At 33.4% G+C, this 17,460-nt stretch overlaps 1 protein-coding gene and 1 long non-coding RNA gene across 4 annotated transcripts; one reads left to right on the forward strand and one right to left on the reverse strand.

Moving 5' to 3' along the window:
* Positions 1-271: 271 nt before the first annotated feature.
* On the reverse strand, positions 272-2,530 carry LOC107843405 (subtilisin-like protease). Its single transcript, XM_016687682.2, has one exon. The coding sequence runs from the start codon at positions 2,507-2,509 to the stop codon at positions 320-322; it is 2,190 nt and encodes a 729-aa protein (XP_016543168.2). The 5' UTR covers positions 2,510-2,530; the 3' UTR covers positions 272-319.
* A 5,579-nt stretch (positions 2,531-8,109) lies between these two features.
* On the forward strand, positions 8,110-14,930 carry LOC107843406. Of its 3 annotated transcripts, XR_007046252.1 has the most exons (4): positions 8,110-8,305; positions 8,687-8,779; positions 11,883-12,057; positions 13,286-14,930. It is a non-coding gene; the product is annotated as an uncharacterized LOC107843406 (long non-coding RNA). The 3 variants fall into 3 exon arrangements; XR_007046251.1 differs by lacking the exon at positions 8,687-8,779 and having other exon boundaries at positions 8,121-8,305; positions 13,249-14,930; XR_001666347.2 differs by lacking the exon at positions 8,687-8,779 and having other exon boundaries at positions 8,122-8,305.
* The last annotated feature ends 2,530 nt before the right edge of the window (positions 14,931-17,460 follow it).

Below are 17,460 nucleotides of genomic sequence, written 5' to 3' on the forward strand. Positions count from 1 at the left end.
AATTTTGGTCAAGTTTAAGGCGTTGCATATGTGTTTGGCCTGATATATATGTTACTGTAAATATAAAATGGGAGCATGAAGTCATATTTCCCTTATAGATTTTATCTTTTCTTCTAATTATCATTCACATTCACTAGTATTCTTTAGATGAATGCTAATTAAGGAATTCTTTAATTACCTGTTACTTCTCCATTATTTCTTCACCATTTTAATGACAGTTTTCACACGACAAACCCCTCCCTCTTCTACAAGAATGAGATAAGAACACATGTGAATTTGCCTAATAATAATTGTCATCTCTTATAACAAATCCAATCAATTAAATCACACTGATATGTGGAAATACTTCTATTGGACTTCTTACAGAATGTCTATCAGAAGACCAAATTATGTATCCCTGTGAATGTCCTGTAAGATCTGATGACTTAACTGTTACATTATACGACGCCTTCTGAAACAACGTTTTAAATATCAAAATCTTAGGATTAACAGTCACCTTGATGCCCTTGAGCCCAAATACTTTAACTGTGTAGGCTGAAATTGCTTCTCCGACATTAGTCACAGTCCTCGTGTATGTTTTAGCACTTGATTCCTTAGGAATGGAAAATGACGGGTAGTTCAACTCTGATCGAGATATGATTGACCTACAATGTACCTTCTTTTTCACAATGGCAGTGACTTGATCATCTGTATATTTCAAGCCACATAAGTATGGGATGTAATCTTCTGGCTGGATGTCATAAACGAGTCCCGGATCATTTGCTCTTGATGGATTCACGTGCCCTGACCCAAATGTAAGTAGATCAGCAGGTTTAAGTGTCTCGTCCAGGATTGGATCCTTGCCAAGGTTGATGAAATCAGCTGTGGTCATGATTGCGGATTTAATTGCAGCTGGAGACCAATCTGGATGTGCGCCTTTTAACAGTGCTCCAATTCCTGCAAGGTGAGGGCAAGACATCGATGTTCCAGAAAGAAAGTTAAACGTCGATGAAGTTGCAGTTACAGATGTTGTTGTGATCCCTACAGGGGTAGGCCACGCTGCAAGGATATTCACTCCAGGGCCAATAATGTCAGGCTTTAGTATGCCTCGATTCTGCATAAATGGCCCCCTGGAAGAAAAGTAAGCAACCGTTGGCGCGTGCTTGTCTCCAATTCTCGTTCCCTTGAATGATATCGTTGCAACTGGTGTTGATGTTGATTTGGTATAGTTTATGATCATTTGTCCATCATTGTAACCAACATTTGTTGTGGGAAGGACATCATTTTCCGAAAATGTTGTCGAGCCACGTTTCTTATCGTTCACAAGAATCATGCCAGCACCACCAGCATTTTTCACTCCTCCTCCTTTGGTTGTTCTAGATTTGTAACCGCTTGTATCACACAACACTATTTTACCCTTGACATCGCTTGTATTCAACAATTCACAGGCATTACCATTCACGATTGGTAACAACTTTCGTGAAAAATTAGTTGGTTGAAAGGCTGATTCGCCCTCATACTCTACTCCGTTACCCAAAACTGCTACCGCCCTTATCTTTCTATCTGTTGTGCTAGCACCAACTGTTAGAATCCACGGGGCCCCGTTTATTACACTACCATTATCTGGTCCATAATTTCCTGCAGAAAAACTTACGAAAATTCCCTTCTCAATCGCGCTGTACGCACCAATTGCCATATAATCATCATATAAAGGTGGAGACACGTCTACTCCAAGTGAAATGGACATCACATCCACACCGTCTTCAATTGCAGCATCAAGACCAGCTATGACATTGGATTCTAGACAACTAAAGTAACAGACCTTGTACATGGCCACATGGGCCCGTGGCGCAATGCCAACTGCCGTGCCATTGGCATTACCAAAATAATTGGCACCATCCACAAAGTTCCCTGCGGCTGTGCTTGAAGTATGTGTTCCATGTCCATTTTCGTCCAACGGGGACTTATGTGCAAAATTTCTTGCTCCAATAAGCTTCTTGTTACAATTAGTTGTAACATTGAATTCACATTTCCCTTTCCATTTAACAGGTGGATTAGGCATTCCATTGTCATTAAATGAAGGATGTTGAGGAGCAATTCCAGTATCTAATAAGCCAATGATCACACCTTTACCTGAATTTGATGCATTCCACAAGCCAACTTTCTGGTGCAAGCCAAGGAAACTTGGACTATGTGTGGTGTGCATCTGCAGTACCCGTTGGGGACGCGCCGACACAAAGCCGGGTTTTTTCTCCATTTCTTTCACTTCATCTGACGATAACGTAGCAGCAAAACCGTTGAACACATGACGATAAGAATATAAAATGTTTGATGAACTATGCGAATTTGTAGGCAAAAATGATTGATGCCAGAGATGTAAATCTTTTGAATTAGAGAAAACTTGTTCAGGAAACTCAAGTTGTACTATATAAGTTTCTAATTCATTTTTATTAGTGAAATGGTCGCCAAATGCTTTTGATGAATGAAGCAGGACAAAGCAGAGAAAGGTTGAAATGAATTTTAGATTCATGTTTTCTTTTAGGCGACTATCACATTTAGCAAAGATGTGAATATATAATATTGCAGTTCAATTAATACAAACTTATACTAGTATGATCACTCTTAATTTATATTTAATGTATTCAGTTTTGAGTAGTTGTATTTAATCTTGATTAGGTCATGTTTAATTTATAATTCATTATGGTCAATAATTCAATTTCTGCATAATTATCCGTATTAACTTAGTCAAATATAGATCTGTCAAGGTGGACCGGTCCAATCGATTGGGGTTAGCCTACGAGGACTTTGGAATTTGATGGTCGGACAGGCTGGCCCGCCATTCTGATGGGCCTTAAAACAGTAAGTCCAACTCATCACTCTGTGAGATGCAACTACACGTGGGTTAGTCCCCTTTTTTAGAAATGCTAACATAAATATTTACAAAATAATATTACATGTATTACTACTTGCTAACCAAATCTCAAATCTATATACAAAATAATCCTATTAATACTTAATAAATTTGGCTTCAAGTAAAAAATTGGTGTTTGAATTCAATCTGAAATCACTGTCACATTACCTCTTAAGAAGCGATCTTGCTGGACATGAAGCATGTGCAAAACCAAATAACTTTTGACTTGATATCACTCAAACCAAATATAGATAAAAAAGACAAATAAAGCAATTCATGTGTAATAAAACAACCAGCTAAACAGAAATATTAACTTACTTTTGTCCCAATAGATCACAATAAAGCACAAAAAGGATGACACTATTTCATCCTTTAACAGATGGTCTTAGTAAACTTTAAGTGTAACAATCATAGTTTTGATTTTTAGCTTTTGTTGTATTTTGATTTTTTTTCTTTCCCGTTGTTGTTTTATGACATTATTTATGAGTTGTGGGGTTTGTTGGCACAGCCCCCGAAGCATTCAGGAGTGGTTTGAGTGAGTTTGGATTTTTGAAAAGTCTTGAAAGTATTTAGTTTGACCTTGGTTAACATTTTGTAATTCGAGCATCGGATGTTGATTTTGTCAGTTTCATTAGATTTTGGATTAGTAGCGTAGTTGGTTCCTATTCCAGGCCTTTATATTTAGCTTTGATCTCTTAGATGTAAAACTAGTTAAAATAGCTTAAAAGGAATCTCGTGGGTTAACTTATTGATAACAATCTCTTTTGATAAATCTAATGGTTCCATTGAGTTAGAAATATCGAAAATAGCCATGTAGCATTATTGAATTATTTTTATGGGCTCTCGATCGAATTTCGAGGGCCAATTCAGAGTCATTTTAGTCCCTTAACTTTCAGTTGTATCTGGTTTCTAGTGCAACCGCCTAAGCAACCTTTTGATCGCCTTAGCGGTAGCGCCTAGGAGGACTTTGGGCTGCCTTAGTGATTGTTGATCGGTCTAGACACCATTGCGTAAGCGATCACCTGCATGGCAAGTGACTATCGCCTTACCGGTAGTCTAGCCGCTCAGGCAATGCTGCTTAGGCAACCATTTTACCGCCTAGGCGATGTTACTGGATTAATTTTTTTCTACTCTTTATTTCATTCTTCCATTTCCAAATTTTGAGAGCTCAGTTCTTGGTGATTTCAAAGAGAAATTTCATCAATCTTACGTGGATAAACTCTAAACTCATATTTTCATTAATTTCCATTGATTTTATCTTCAAAACATCTTTAAAATTATAATTTCAAACTTGAATTTATGAGTTTTACCCAGTAAATTATAAAATTATTTTTTCTCCGATTTCAACGTATTTTTTTATGGGTTTTCATATTTGGAATCCTTAGAGTATAGAAAATTTTGATTTCACCCTTTTTCCTTTGAGGTTGATTTTCAAGTTATTTTTAGAACCAAAATGAAAATAGCTAATATGAGTATTATCAGATCCCCTTTGATGTGTAGATTACATTTTTTTTTATAGATTTGGTCCATTTTGAAGCCACTCTCATAAAGAAAAGGCTCCTTGTTGAAGGGTTCAAGCTTGTGTTTTGACTTTTAGAAGTAGGTTATGACTTAACTTTCTTTAGATTGTGTAAAGTATGCTATGGGTTGGGGATTCCATCGTGAGATTTATATTTTGAGTTAGTTATTTTATCGTGTTGCCCGTGTGGCGACCTATATGAATATTATTATTGACTTGAGAGATGATCATTATTGTATACCCAATTGGGGGTTGATATTGGTCTCATTGGAGCATTAATTGCCTTTATTAATATTGTGATGTCTGAGTAGGGGCTTGACTTGTATTTGGTGTCTTACATGACTATTCATTTCTGTGGTGCCATGCAAAGGTTTATATCACGTTTTACTTAAATTTGAGGAGATTTCTGCCCATTTAATACCATCATTGTACTGATTCATTATATAATATTATTTTGATCATGAGCATGCATCCGCATTTCAATTATCTACATACACAGAATTGGAACCAAGAAAGCTATTGATTTGAAACAAAATGAGACACTTTATGAGACCCTTGATCGATGAATATACTGTCAAGGTTGATTGAGATGTGAGATTGTGAACGTATATTGGTTGCGAACCACCCCATAGTATGTCATTCTAGAAGCTTTTACTCGAAAGGTATATACGAGGTGATATTGAGACATTACATCATGACCATTGTATTGCATTGCATCGTTTCATCCTTTATATGTTTGATATCGTGTATTTAGCCTCTTTTATTACATATACTGGTGTGTAGTCTTATATTGATATTATACTTGTCGAAATTATTAGGATATACTGTGTGAGCTACTATTTGGAAACTTTTTTGCAGGGGAAGTACGCTCATAGTATTCTTAACTAGTTTTGTTTACTACTTTGCTCAGTCGACCTATGATACCGTTTGAATACAAATGGACTGTATTCACTCCTACTTCTATGCCCTTTCGGTGCAGATCCCAGTATGAGTGTGACCCGTGATAGCTGATTTGTGATGTTGAGAGTTGATTCGGGGTACTGGTGAGCTCTTCGTCAGGAGCCTTGTCCCAGCCTCTATCTATCATTTATATCTATATTTATTTTTGGAGACAAAGATGTATTATCAAATTCATATTGACTTAGATTCTCTTTATACTTATCACACCATGCTTTTCAATTTGGTTGTATTTCATGCAGATATTTCGAACTTATGATTATTATGGCCTAACTTCATTCTAAAAGATTCATATTTGCTTTATTTCTTTCGTTTTCGTATTTCTTATTCATTGAGGCTTTTTGGCTTACCTATCAAGGTTAGATCAGGTAAGGTGTCATCATGACCTCAGATTCTAGGCCTTGACATTAAGTTTGAACTTCGTTTATTATTTTTTAGTATTCTATTTTATTTATTTTTAATTATTTTTATTTGACCCATGGGCTGATCCAGCCCACCTCGCTTAAGCCTCTCGTGTTATGTTTACTTAGACTGGGCTAAGACGCCGTGATTTAAATGAGATTCAAAAATCATAGCTCAACAGATAAATTGCATAAATCCCCAAACATCCTAATCATATATACTTATTCTCTCACTACTTTAAAATAATTACATAATATCCCACTTATTGACTATATTTTACCACTCTAATACTAGGTACATTGATAATCCTCAACCTGCATCAATTCTCCCACCAAAAGCACCATAGATTTTGCCTATATTAATTTTATCCAATTCTAATACCCCTTAAACCTAAATCATTTTCGTATTCTCCAGCCACCTCCTTATCCTTGTATTCTCTCCCTTCATTCTACCACCACAACACCAACTGACTTGACGGGTGAAAAATCAGCCCCCGCCTCCATACCTTTACTCCTCTCCTTTGTCTTTTGTCACTCCTCTTACTTTCTCAATTTACTCCTCTCCCTCCCCATATGTTCCTCCGTCTCAATAAAGCATCAATAGGCTGAAAATCTTGATCCACCACAACTTACATCTCGTTGTAAATCTTGCTCAATGATAATATTTTTCTTTGTTCACCATTGTTAATATTTTAACTATCACATCACAAATGGCTTTCATCCAAAAGCATCAATAGGCTGCAAATCTCGATCCACCACAACTTACAACTCGTTGTAAATCTTGCTCAACGATGATATTTCTCTTTTTTCACCGTTGTTGATATTTTAACTGTCACATCATAAATGTCTTTCATCCAGAAGATCGACAACAAGAATGGTGTAAGTGGTGGCTTTACTAGCGAAGGTTTGGTGATGTTTGACATGACAAATTTGACTTTTTCAACTACAATGCCAAGTATCTAGAATGTAATTTTTTGTTCATGATACATATGAACGTACCTTCATTCTCATGTATCACAGTCTCCTAATTCATATGAAATATGAAGCTTAGTGTTTGTTTATGATACATTATGTATCTTTGTGTACATGTATCATAGTTCAAAAAGAATATAGTTTCTTGTTCTTGATACATATATGCATACTTGCATGCCCATGTATCATAATCTCCTAATTCATATAAAATATTAAACTCATTAGTATGTGTTCATGATATATACAAATGTAACTGTGTGCACTCGTATTACAGTTCAAAAATCTATATGTATCTAAGAGGTTAGTATGCGTTCATGATACGTATGAATGTATCTGTGTGCACATGTATCATATTTCAAAAATTTATATGTATCTAAGAGGTTGGTATATGTTCATGATACGTATGAATGTATCTGTGTCTTTCCTGTATCAATCTCCATCAATTTTTTATGTATCTAGGAGGTTAATATGTGTTCGTGATATATATATATATATATATGTATATATATATATATAATGAAAGGCCCGTTCACGGGCTCAATGTTATAATTTTAAATATATTTATAACTATTTAATTAGTTTTTCAAAAAAAATGATCAATAATATTTTTGAATAAACACAATAGAAAATATAAGTAGAAATCACACTATATAATAAAATATAACCTTATATTTTTATAAAATCAAATAATAGCTTACAACTTATATAAGTTTTCATAATTAACATTAAAGTATCATATACTCTAATGATTGTTTTAACATCAGGTAAAACACATTCTCTTAGATTAAACAACTAATTTTAATGTTTTTCTTTTTCTACTTTATTTAAAAATCATAGAGTAAATGTACTGTTTCCACCCTGAACTATAAACGAAATTGTTGAGACATACCCCAACTTAAAGAGGGACCTATTACCCCCTGGACTAATTAAAACCGTATTTTTGGCAACATTAAATGCCTACGTGGCATATACGTGTGCCTACGTGGACCTTCAGTATGTTGATTCACGCAGTGTGCCACGTATGTGCCACGTAGGCCTTAAGGTTTTCAAAAATACAGTTTTAATTAGTCCAGGGGTAATAGGACCCCCTTTAAGTTGGACTATGTCTCAGCAATTTTGTTTATAGTTCAGGGTGGAAATAGTGCATTTTCTCAAATTATAAAAAGAATAGATTAAAATTATAAATATCTATTTCTCAACATTTTCTATAGAATCATACAAAGCAATAAAGGATCCTAATCCATTCATAAATTGATTTTAAATTATTATTATTTATTTATTACTGTATAGAAAGGGCAGTTGAGGACGACCAATGACATTAAACTCAATTTGTAAGGGCAAAATGATAAATTGATATATTACATATCACCGCAACTTTGGAAGGTTCTCTCATTCTCAAGAAAGAAATGTTCATCATCCATTATCTCCCACCCCCCCAAAAAAAAACGAATCCAAAATCTCCAGAAGAATTTTTAATCATCTATTCAGTAGTTCTCATTTAAATCTTTTCTTCATAACAGTTAACACTGGTCTCCTTCATCTTCTGGGTTGGAAGTTTTGTTTCAGGTATACATATAGATTCTTAGTTTCCTTTTAGTTCAAAACATACCTCTGGGCTGTGACAATTAGTTGCTTGAGCGAATAATTAATAGTTGAGGTATGTTTTGATGAATAACCGATGATAATTCAGGTAGGAAATACACCTAAAGTACACCTACAATATCTACGTTTTCTGAATTTTATACCTAAATTATCATATGTGTCAGTTTCATACGTGAACTATCACGGACTATTTATCAAAACATACCTCTAACTATTAGTGATAGTTCAGGTAGGAAACTCGACCGTCACATTAAAAAATGGGGATGTTTTAGGTTTGAATTTGATAATTTAAGTCAATAAACAAATATTTATATTTGATAAGTGAGATTTATTGTTGGAAATTAGGTCAAGCGAATCTATTAAAATCTTAAATTTTGGTTATTGGAGCTGGAGGTTTAGGATCACCTGCTTTACTATATTTTGCTGCTTATAGAGTTGGTAAGATATGTTAATTTGAGTCTACTTTTATTTCTATTCTCGAATTGAGTTAAAGCTTGTTTGGATGGTTGTTACTTAATGAATTGTATTGTTGTAATGACTCAAGACTACCCCCTAGTTGTTGCACGGTGCTTACAATGCTGAGGGACCACAAGCTAACCTATGAGCTGGTACCTACTGTGAGCATTGGATAATATAGTTATATATGTTGAAGAAAACAACTGATATTGCCATAAGGTTTTAATATTGGAATATAAATCTATAGAAAACAACTGTCTGAGTCTGAAAAAATACTAATAAATTGTATAACTAACTGACATTAATGTCTGAACACTGAATAACTCTGAACACTGAATAACTGACTCTAATGTCTGAAAATCCTCTAAAACTGACTGACTGAGAGTTGATGGAACTGGCCCCCAACTAACTGTGCTAACTACTGAAATAAAGACATGAAGTAATATAATCTGTCCTCGAATGATGAGGACTCACCACTGCTACTGTACTGCTGATAATCTGAGAATCAAGGTGCGATCCTGGAACTAAACATCAGCACCTATGATATGAGACATCATAGTGCAAAAGAAAGATATGCGATCAGTACTTTGAATGTACTGGTATGCTAAATGAGGTAGGCTAACATGCAAGGTTTCATGAATAGGAGTAGTGATCTATCAGAATATACATGTAAAGCATTGAATACTGAATAGAGAACATGAAACCTGTAGATACTGAACATGCATGAAATTCTGTAAAATACTGAAAATACATAAAAATTTGTATACACTGAGGATGCATGACCAAGCATATGAGATGAACTGGATAAAATTTGTAATCACTTATCTACTAAAATAACTGAAATCTATATGCTTTGGTTAAACAATACTAAGACTGAATAACTGAACTGGAACTGTGACTGAAACTGTATCTAAGACTGTGGGAGGTATTATCCAACCGATATGCCCCAATCTAAGCTAATCGGGGTCCAACCTGTAACCCCAGTAGGATAGGTGTTAATACCGTGCCACGAGTACTAATATTGTCTGTGTGGATCCACTAAACTGATATAATGTCCAAAGGACTAAGGGTGTCAAGTCTGAACTGATGGGTGACCCTTGCGAGATGGTCAAGCCTAATCTAATGGGTGACTACTCAAATCCTACGCTGGTTATGTAGTTCTAGAGTATAGGGACTGATACTAACGACTCTGCCTATCTGACGGGGAAGTCGCCATCCCTACACTCGCTCGGTGTTAAATCTTACTCCCAACTGAATGACACTAAGATACTAGACTATTCTGAGTTTAACTAGTTGTTCTGATAATGCTCATGATATAATCTGAAGTTATTCTGAAGATACTGAGACAAGATTAAGTAAACAGCTACGATTTTAGGTATTCAATACCCTAGGACTCAAAACAATAGTAGTAGCATGACACTAAAACATTGAAGGACATGGTATGAAGACTCTTATTAAATCAATTGCTCTTGTAGGCATTTTATCAAACACTTGTAGTTCATAGTTTAAAATAATCATAGAAATATTAAAAGACCGCCATAATTGACATGAAATTATCATGGAAAACTCAAAGTTGTGATTTAATTCAAAAAAATGATAACACCAAAGCATGAGAAATCGAATAACAGCAATAACTTCATTAAAGCATAGTATCAAATCAAAGTTCATGGATATTAATGGATGAAATCATAATTTAATATCATGGATCTTGAAAAGATGATAGCTTTGAAATTAAAATGGATACTTGGACTCCATGAATTAAAGGAATCCATGATGAACATCTAACATACCTGGGATAATGAATTTGGGAGGATTGATGGAGGGTTCTTGAGAAATTGCCTTGAATTTGAGAGCTAGGGTTCTTGTTTTTTAAAAGGGGATCTTCAATTTTGAAGAAGAGTTGAATAATGAATGACTATTTAGGTCAATTGAGGCTAAATTTCGTGTTTTAGATTAATTAGGGTCGTGGAAGAAGATCCAATTACCCTTGGACGAATTTAAAAATGGAAGCTGAAAACTAAAAAACTCAATTTTTGGCCTTGGCGCGATGCGCCACTATCACGTCAAGCCATTGGAAAATAGACAATTGGGACTTGGAAAAATGTCGCGACATGGTGCCATCGTGGTAAAGCTTTGGATGCCATTTTGTCCACATCCGCGACGCGCCAACATCGCGAAAACCCATTGGAAATTGACAAACAGGAATTTGACCTGCTCCGCGATACACCATGATCATAGAGTCACACTGAAAATTGAAAATTTTCATTTGGGCTGCCTACACGACGCGCTGAGGGTTAAAATAACGGTGTTTAACGACTGAAACTTAAAATCATCATAACATCTTACCCGATTATCGGATTTAGGTGAATTTTATATCGTTGGAAAGATAATTGAATTTCCTACACAGTGACAGGTTCTAAACTGGAAAATAATGAGTATTTTGAATATTTTATATGAGAATACTCATGTATTGAGACTTAGATTACGCTACGGAAATACGGGGTGTTGCAATTGTGTTGTTAGTTTAAATATATATTTGGTTTGATTCTCACTTAGATTTTATTTTATCACATCGTTAAATCTATGTCAATGTCCAGTGATGATAAAATATATTATTTTGGGTGACAACCAATTTAGTGGGATCATGTGGTTATGTTATTTCTTTTTCTCAGCTTGTATTTACTTATTATTTAAGAATCTTATTTTAGTAGCTCTACTCGTGCCATACTTTTTCTTTTTGGTAAGTTTATCCTTTAAATTTTTGATGTGTTACAGTATTATGTAATGATGGAAAATCATATAATCTACCCAAACTTTGTATTCATTAAACAATACAGATATGCTACAATGCAACACAATACAGATATGCTATGAAATATTATGGAACAACCATCTAAGCAGAGTGTAGTGAATATAATAGTAATATTTTTTTTGACAATAAATTTGAACTTAAGCATGAACATATTTTTTTAAGAAGAATTTTCAACTACGCATTGTCGTTAGGTCACTTTGTATACTTCCACAACTGTTGTAGCTCTGTTGTTAGAGTTGTTAGGAATCATGTTTTTATTTTGGTCTTTTGCAGGCCGAATAGGTATCGTTGATCATGATATATTGGAACCTAATGATCTGTAGAGGCATGCACTATTTGTTGACAGTCTACAATTACAATGGAGGTCCATGCTATCGATTCGTATTTCCAACTCCTCCACCCACAAATGCTTGTCAGAGATGTGCCGAAAGTGGAGTACTGAGAGTGGGTATGTTTTTACTCTCTCCAAATAACCATCTAATGTCTTTTTCTTTTCCGAAAAGTGTCTGGATTCCTAGATTATATCATATTATATCTCTTGCATGTGAAATTTCCTTAGAGACTTAGAGAGGAATGTATTGATACCATGCCAATCCTGGAAAACCTTTTTTGAATGGAACTATTGTCTGTGTATTATTTGTAGGAATTGCATTGACTTGAAACATAAGGTGTTGCCAATTTTATATTTACATCAGATCCTTCTCTCAGTTTTACTTTTCCCCTTCACTTCAATTTCAAGTGTTATTGGATGTCTTCAAGCCTTAGAGGCCATAAAGGTTGCTAGATTGATTGGAGAACCACCCTCTAGGAGAATGCTTCTTCTGGATGTCCTGTCAGACCAATTTCGTAATGTGTGTTTGATATTCTAATTTCTCATACTTTCCGTCACTTTTATTCTTTGTAAAATTACAGTTTTTATTTTTTGCATCCAATCAAGCAATGAGCTAAAAACAAATTTAGGTAAAACATAGGTGGGGGCTTGATAATAATTTTTTTTGGGAGTAGACAACTTTTTTCCTGTCAGACTGATTTTGTAATGTGTGTTTGATATTCTAATTTCTAATACTTCCCATCACTTTTATTCTTTGTAAAATTGCGATTTTTGTTTTTTGCATCCAATTAAGCAATGGGCTAAAAACAAATTTAGGTAAAACATAGGTGGGGGCTTGATAATAATTTTTTTTGGAGTAGACAACTTTTTTCCATAGATAGTAAGTAGGATTTATAAACTGATAAACCTCAGAACTCAATGCAAAAAATATATCTCAAAACGTTAAAAATGAAAAGAGTTTTTTCAAAGTAGATAGTCTACAAATGCTTTTGATATATGTCTTTCTCCACTTCAGCTCTTAAAGACTACCATATCATATATCTAATGATCTAATCTATTTTGTGCAACATGCCTCGTACATAAAGGAGCCTAAAATATTTTATTCAATCAGGACTTTCATAATCTCTTCCATGTATTGAAACTTATCTGGAATATCTTCTTTCAATATTCTATTTTCGTATGCTTCTTGTATACGGGCAATCTTTTGCCTTTTCTTTAATGAAATTTATTACTTATAAAAAAATATATATATCCGCTTTCTTATATTCCATAACATATCTCATTCGTTGCTCAATTCTTTTGGCATAGACATCATTTCAAATCATCATATCGCTTGCAAATTTAGGTCAAACTTCGTGGAAGGTCATTGCAGTGCGAAGCTTGTGGAGATCATGCAGTATTGACAAGGCCCACATTTCTGGATTTCAACTATGATAAGTTTAATCAAACTCCACTATCTACGGTTATTTTATTTTCACAACTTTTCAATCGTATTTGATGTTTATTGTCCTTTCTTTTTTTGTATACAACTAAAGACATAGTGAAAGTATTCACATGTGGGTCATCATGTAATTGTCTATTGTTTCAAGGTCCATTGAATTTGAACCTTCTTTCATCGGATGCTCAAATCAGCAGCATAGAACACAGTGAGAAAGTGATAAAGAGAGAAGCACATGTATTAGTGGATGTTCGACCTGCTCATGTCTATAAGATTGTTTCACTTTCCAACTCTATGAACATACCTCTATCATATTGGAAAACAGATTGCCTAAAATATCTACCGCCTTGGAAAAAAAGGCAAAGAAAAAGACACTCAATAGTGATTCAAGTACTTCTCTGTTGTAATATCTAGAAGAGGCTATGATTCATAAAGGGTTGTTGAATTGCTTTACAAATTGGGGTTCAGTTCAGCTAAGGATATAATTGGGGGCTTAGAGTCATGGGCTCACAATGTGAATCCAAAGTTCCCTATATACTAACTATATTCATACAAAATTATCATCCATACTTCGGTTAGTTTCTCGCCTATCCTGTGATGTCTTTAATCAAATGTGTAGTTTGTGTACTAGATTGAGCACCTATTTTTAACTGAATGTTGAAGTTCGATGATTGGTCGTCGTACTATTTCGATTGTTGTTTAACATTTTTTATGTCAATGCATACACTAGATTGCTTTTATCTTCAAATATAGCTTCTTGTAGACATGAGAAGAACATGTAACGATTCTCAGAATAGTGTGAATAGAATTAGTTGGAAGAAAGGGATATATAAAACCAAAGGTGTTTTCTAATAGCTCTTCCATTCTAGACCTACATTCTTTAGTCTAGATGAAAGAAATGGCCATGAGTTGAGATGTCAAAAAGTGGACAACAATTTGGATAAACTTTATTTCTGTTAAGAATGGGTTAGAGGATTTTTCATTTTCTGCGAGTGACAATGTTACTGGAAATCACATATTTTCAATTGATTAACCTTTTTTCTCTGAAAACAATCTCTCTACCTCTATGAGGTAGGGGTAAGGACTGTGTATACTTTACCTTCCCAGACCCCACTACATTGGGTATTTTATCAGTGTTGTTAATGCTTGTTTTCTTTCTGTTGCAAACTTTTTGTTGCTACTAGATTTGTTTTCAATAAACCAATTATCTGATGATTTAGGACATACACTAAATTGTTGCAGGGATATCCTCTATATGTTCAGCTGTGAGTTCCCATGATTCCTCTCAACTAAGTGGATCAAGGTCGAATAGCTTCATTATTCAATAATACTACTCCAATCTATCCGCCAGAATTGCTGCTAAAAAAGCTGGATATCCCAAGTGTGTGCTATTTTTTTAATCTATAATATGTTGAAAATACTATGCCATTTTTAATTTGTTGATGATGATTGTATTGTGCAAACTTTTCTCGATTTGTATTTTACAGTTTAGTTGAGCAGGTTTTTGGTTCGGATCCTAGGGACAACCCTAAAAAAGTCATGACTTGAGGTATAGTGTGATTGGGGTGAATTCTTGAATATGCAAATATGAATAGAAACTACTAACATGTCTACAATTTGTGCAAGCTTTGGGAAAACTGTGAGCCCTTGATACAACATAAGATCAACAACATTTGTACATGTTGTATAGTGATATATGGTATTTGGTGAGAAAGTAATTGCTTTTACAATATGCTAGGATGTCTGTAAAATTGCCTCACATCGAGTGTGTTGGGTTTCTTGATAAATTACGTTTGTTACAAAATAATGACTGGTTTGTAGCCTATATGTAGGATTAAGAGAGCTCACTGAAGAGTCATAGTTTTACAAGTTGTTTTTCTTGAATGAATGGAGAGAATAGGAGGAAAAAGACCTTTTAAGCGCTACTACAGCCTTGACATTATGCAGAGTGGCTAAGATTGGTGTCCTAATTCTTGTTTTTCTTCTTGTCAGATGTTCTTTCTGATATTTGCATTACGTAAAACTGTCCAACTCCTTCCAGGTTGTGATCACTAATTTAACACTCCTGGTTTAGTGGATTATGAGTACATGTAATCTGTTCTCCTCAATTTTGGTATGTCAATGCTTAATGATTTCTCTAAAATATTTTGACAAATATGTTGGACCCGTGCATAGCACGAGCATAAATATCTAGTAGTTATTTATTATTTATTTATATTATATAGAAGAGTGAGTAGGTAGGATGACCAAGGGTATTTTGTCCTTTCAAAAAAGAAAAGTGTATTGTTTGCTTATTTTGTAAGCATCAAAGTTTGTACATTAATTTTTTATGACAAAAAAAAAAAATCAAACCTCTTTTTCTAAATGTCAATTCTATCCCAAAGTTATATAATATCTCACTTGGACCCCGCAATTTCCCTCACAATTTTCTATAAATGTTTTTTATTGGTTTTAATACACAATACTCATTTCAATACCCTTTTATATGTGGTAAAATTTCAATTTTATTTTAATCAAATGAAATGTCTACATGCAAGTAGAATTAATTTTTTTCTTTACACATTTGGTTATAGTAAAAATATTTATTAGAGTAATAAAGAAATAAGAAAACAAAATACTCCCTTCATTTAAAAAAGAATGATCTATTTTAACTTGATATGAAATATAAGAAAATAAAATAAATTTTTGTATCTTGTGGTCATAAATTAAAGTTATGTCAATTGTACCAAAATGTTCTTTATCTTGTGGTTCTAAACATGACACGTGGAAAGTTGAAATTAAAGTATCATAAAAAAAGAAAAATTTATTTTAAAAAAAGAAATGGAAGATAAGACTTTATTTTTTAAATTGAGAGAGTAACAAACAACTACAACACATTTATCTATCTACAGTTCACATCATTCAAACGTACTGAACACACCATCTATTTGTTTTAAATTGAATTTTACGTCTTCATATTTGTTAATTCTCCTTCACGCTTCTTCCTCGTCAATAAAATTCTTTAAAAGTTATCCAATTACAGGGGCGGATCAAGCACATTAGTGGCCTAAGGCTAAAATCAAACGAAGGCTTAAGTTTCTAGGATTTTTTTTAATGTCTATTTTTAAAATTATATAATCTATTTTTCTAGTAATACATTTAAACTTAATAATATAATCAATGCATTGAATCTTTCTTTAATATAGTACTCTATATATATCAAATTTATAAATATTCTTTTCATTTATCTAAAAAAATATTTTATCCATAAATAATACGTAATTTTTTTCTTAAAACAAAATCTATCATCTATTATTGTTAAAAAATGAGGACCCTTAAATTTGGGAGACTAAGACGGTCGCCTGTTTCTTATAAGGGTAGAGCCATCCCTGTCCAATTATAAGACAAAAAAACTTTGATAATCATAATGACTTAAAGACATGTCATCTAAGACAAGATGTAAAGTCATAATTTTTTTAAAATCCTTTATCACTTTGTAATAATATGATTCATTATAATGTTCATCAAGTAGGTCATAATTTTTGTTTGTTAAACACCTATAAAATGCATTTAAATAAATACAAGATTATTTTTTTCATGGATCAATATCCTTTATTGCTTTGTATGATTTTATAAAAATTATTAATATATTGATACTTATAATTTTAAGTTATTCACTTGTACAATTTTCAAATAAATCATTAAAAAAAGCACTAAAAATTGGTTTAATTCAACAGAATCTATTTTACCTGCTGTTAAAATAAGCATTGAAACATGTGATATTATTGTGATATTTTAATGTTAATTAGGATAATTTAAATAAATAAAGTTATTATTAAAAAAAATAATTTTCAAAAAACTTATTAAATACTTAGATAAATATTTAAAATTGTAATATTGGGTTCATAAACGGGCCCTTCATTATCTAATCTTTAAAAGAGAGAGAGAAGATCCTTTTTCTCAAATCCTTATTTAGCCTTTCCATTTCTTCCTCTTTTTTTGCAAATTTGTTAAAACGGCTTTACAAGAACGACTTTGAAGGTTGATGATTTACAAGAATAAGGATCGCCCCGGTGCACGAAACTCCTGCTATGTACGGAGTT

The sequence above is a fragment of the Capsicum annuum genome, chromosome 10 (assembly GCF_002878395.1).
Source record: "Capsicum annuum cultivar UCD-10X-F1 chromosome 10, UCD10Xv1.1, whole genome shotgun sequence".
Classification (NCBI taxonomy): Eukaryota; Viridiplantae; Streptophyta; class Magnoliopsida; order Solanales; family Solanaceae; genus Capsicum; species Capsicum annuum.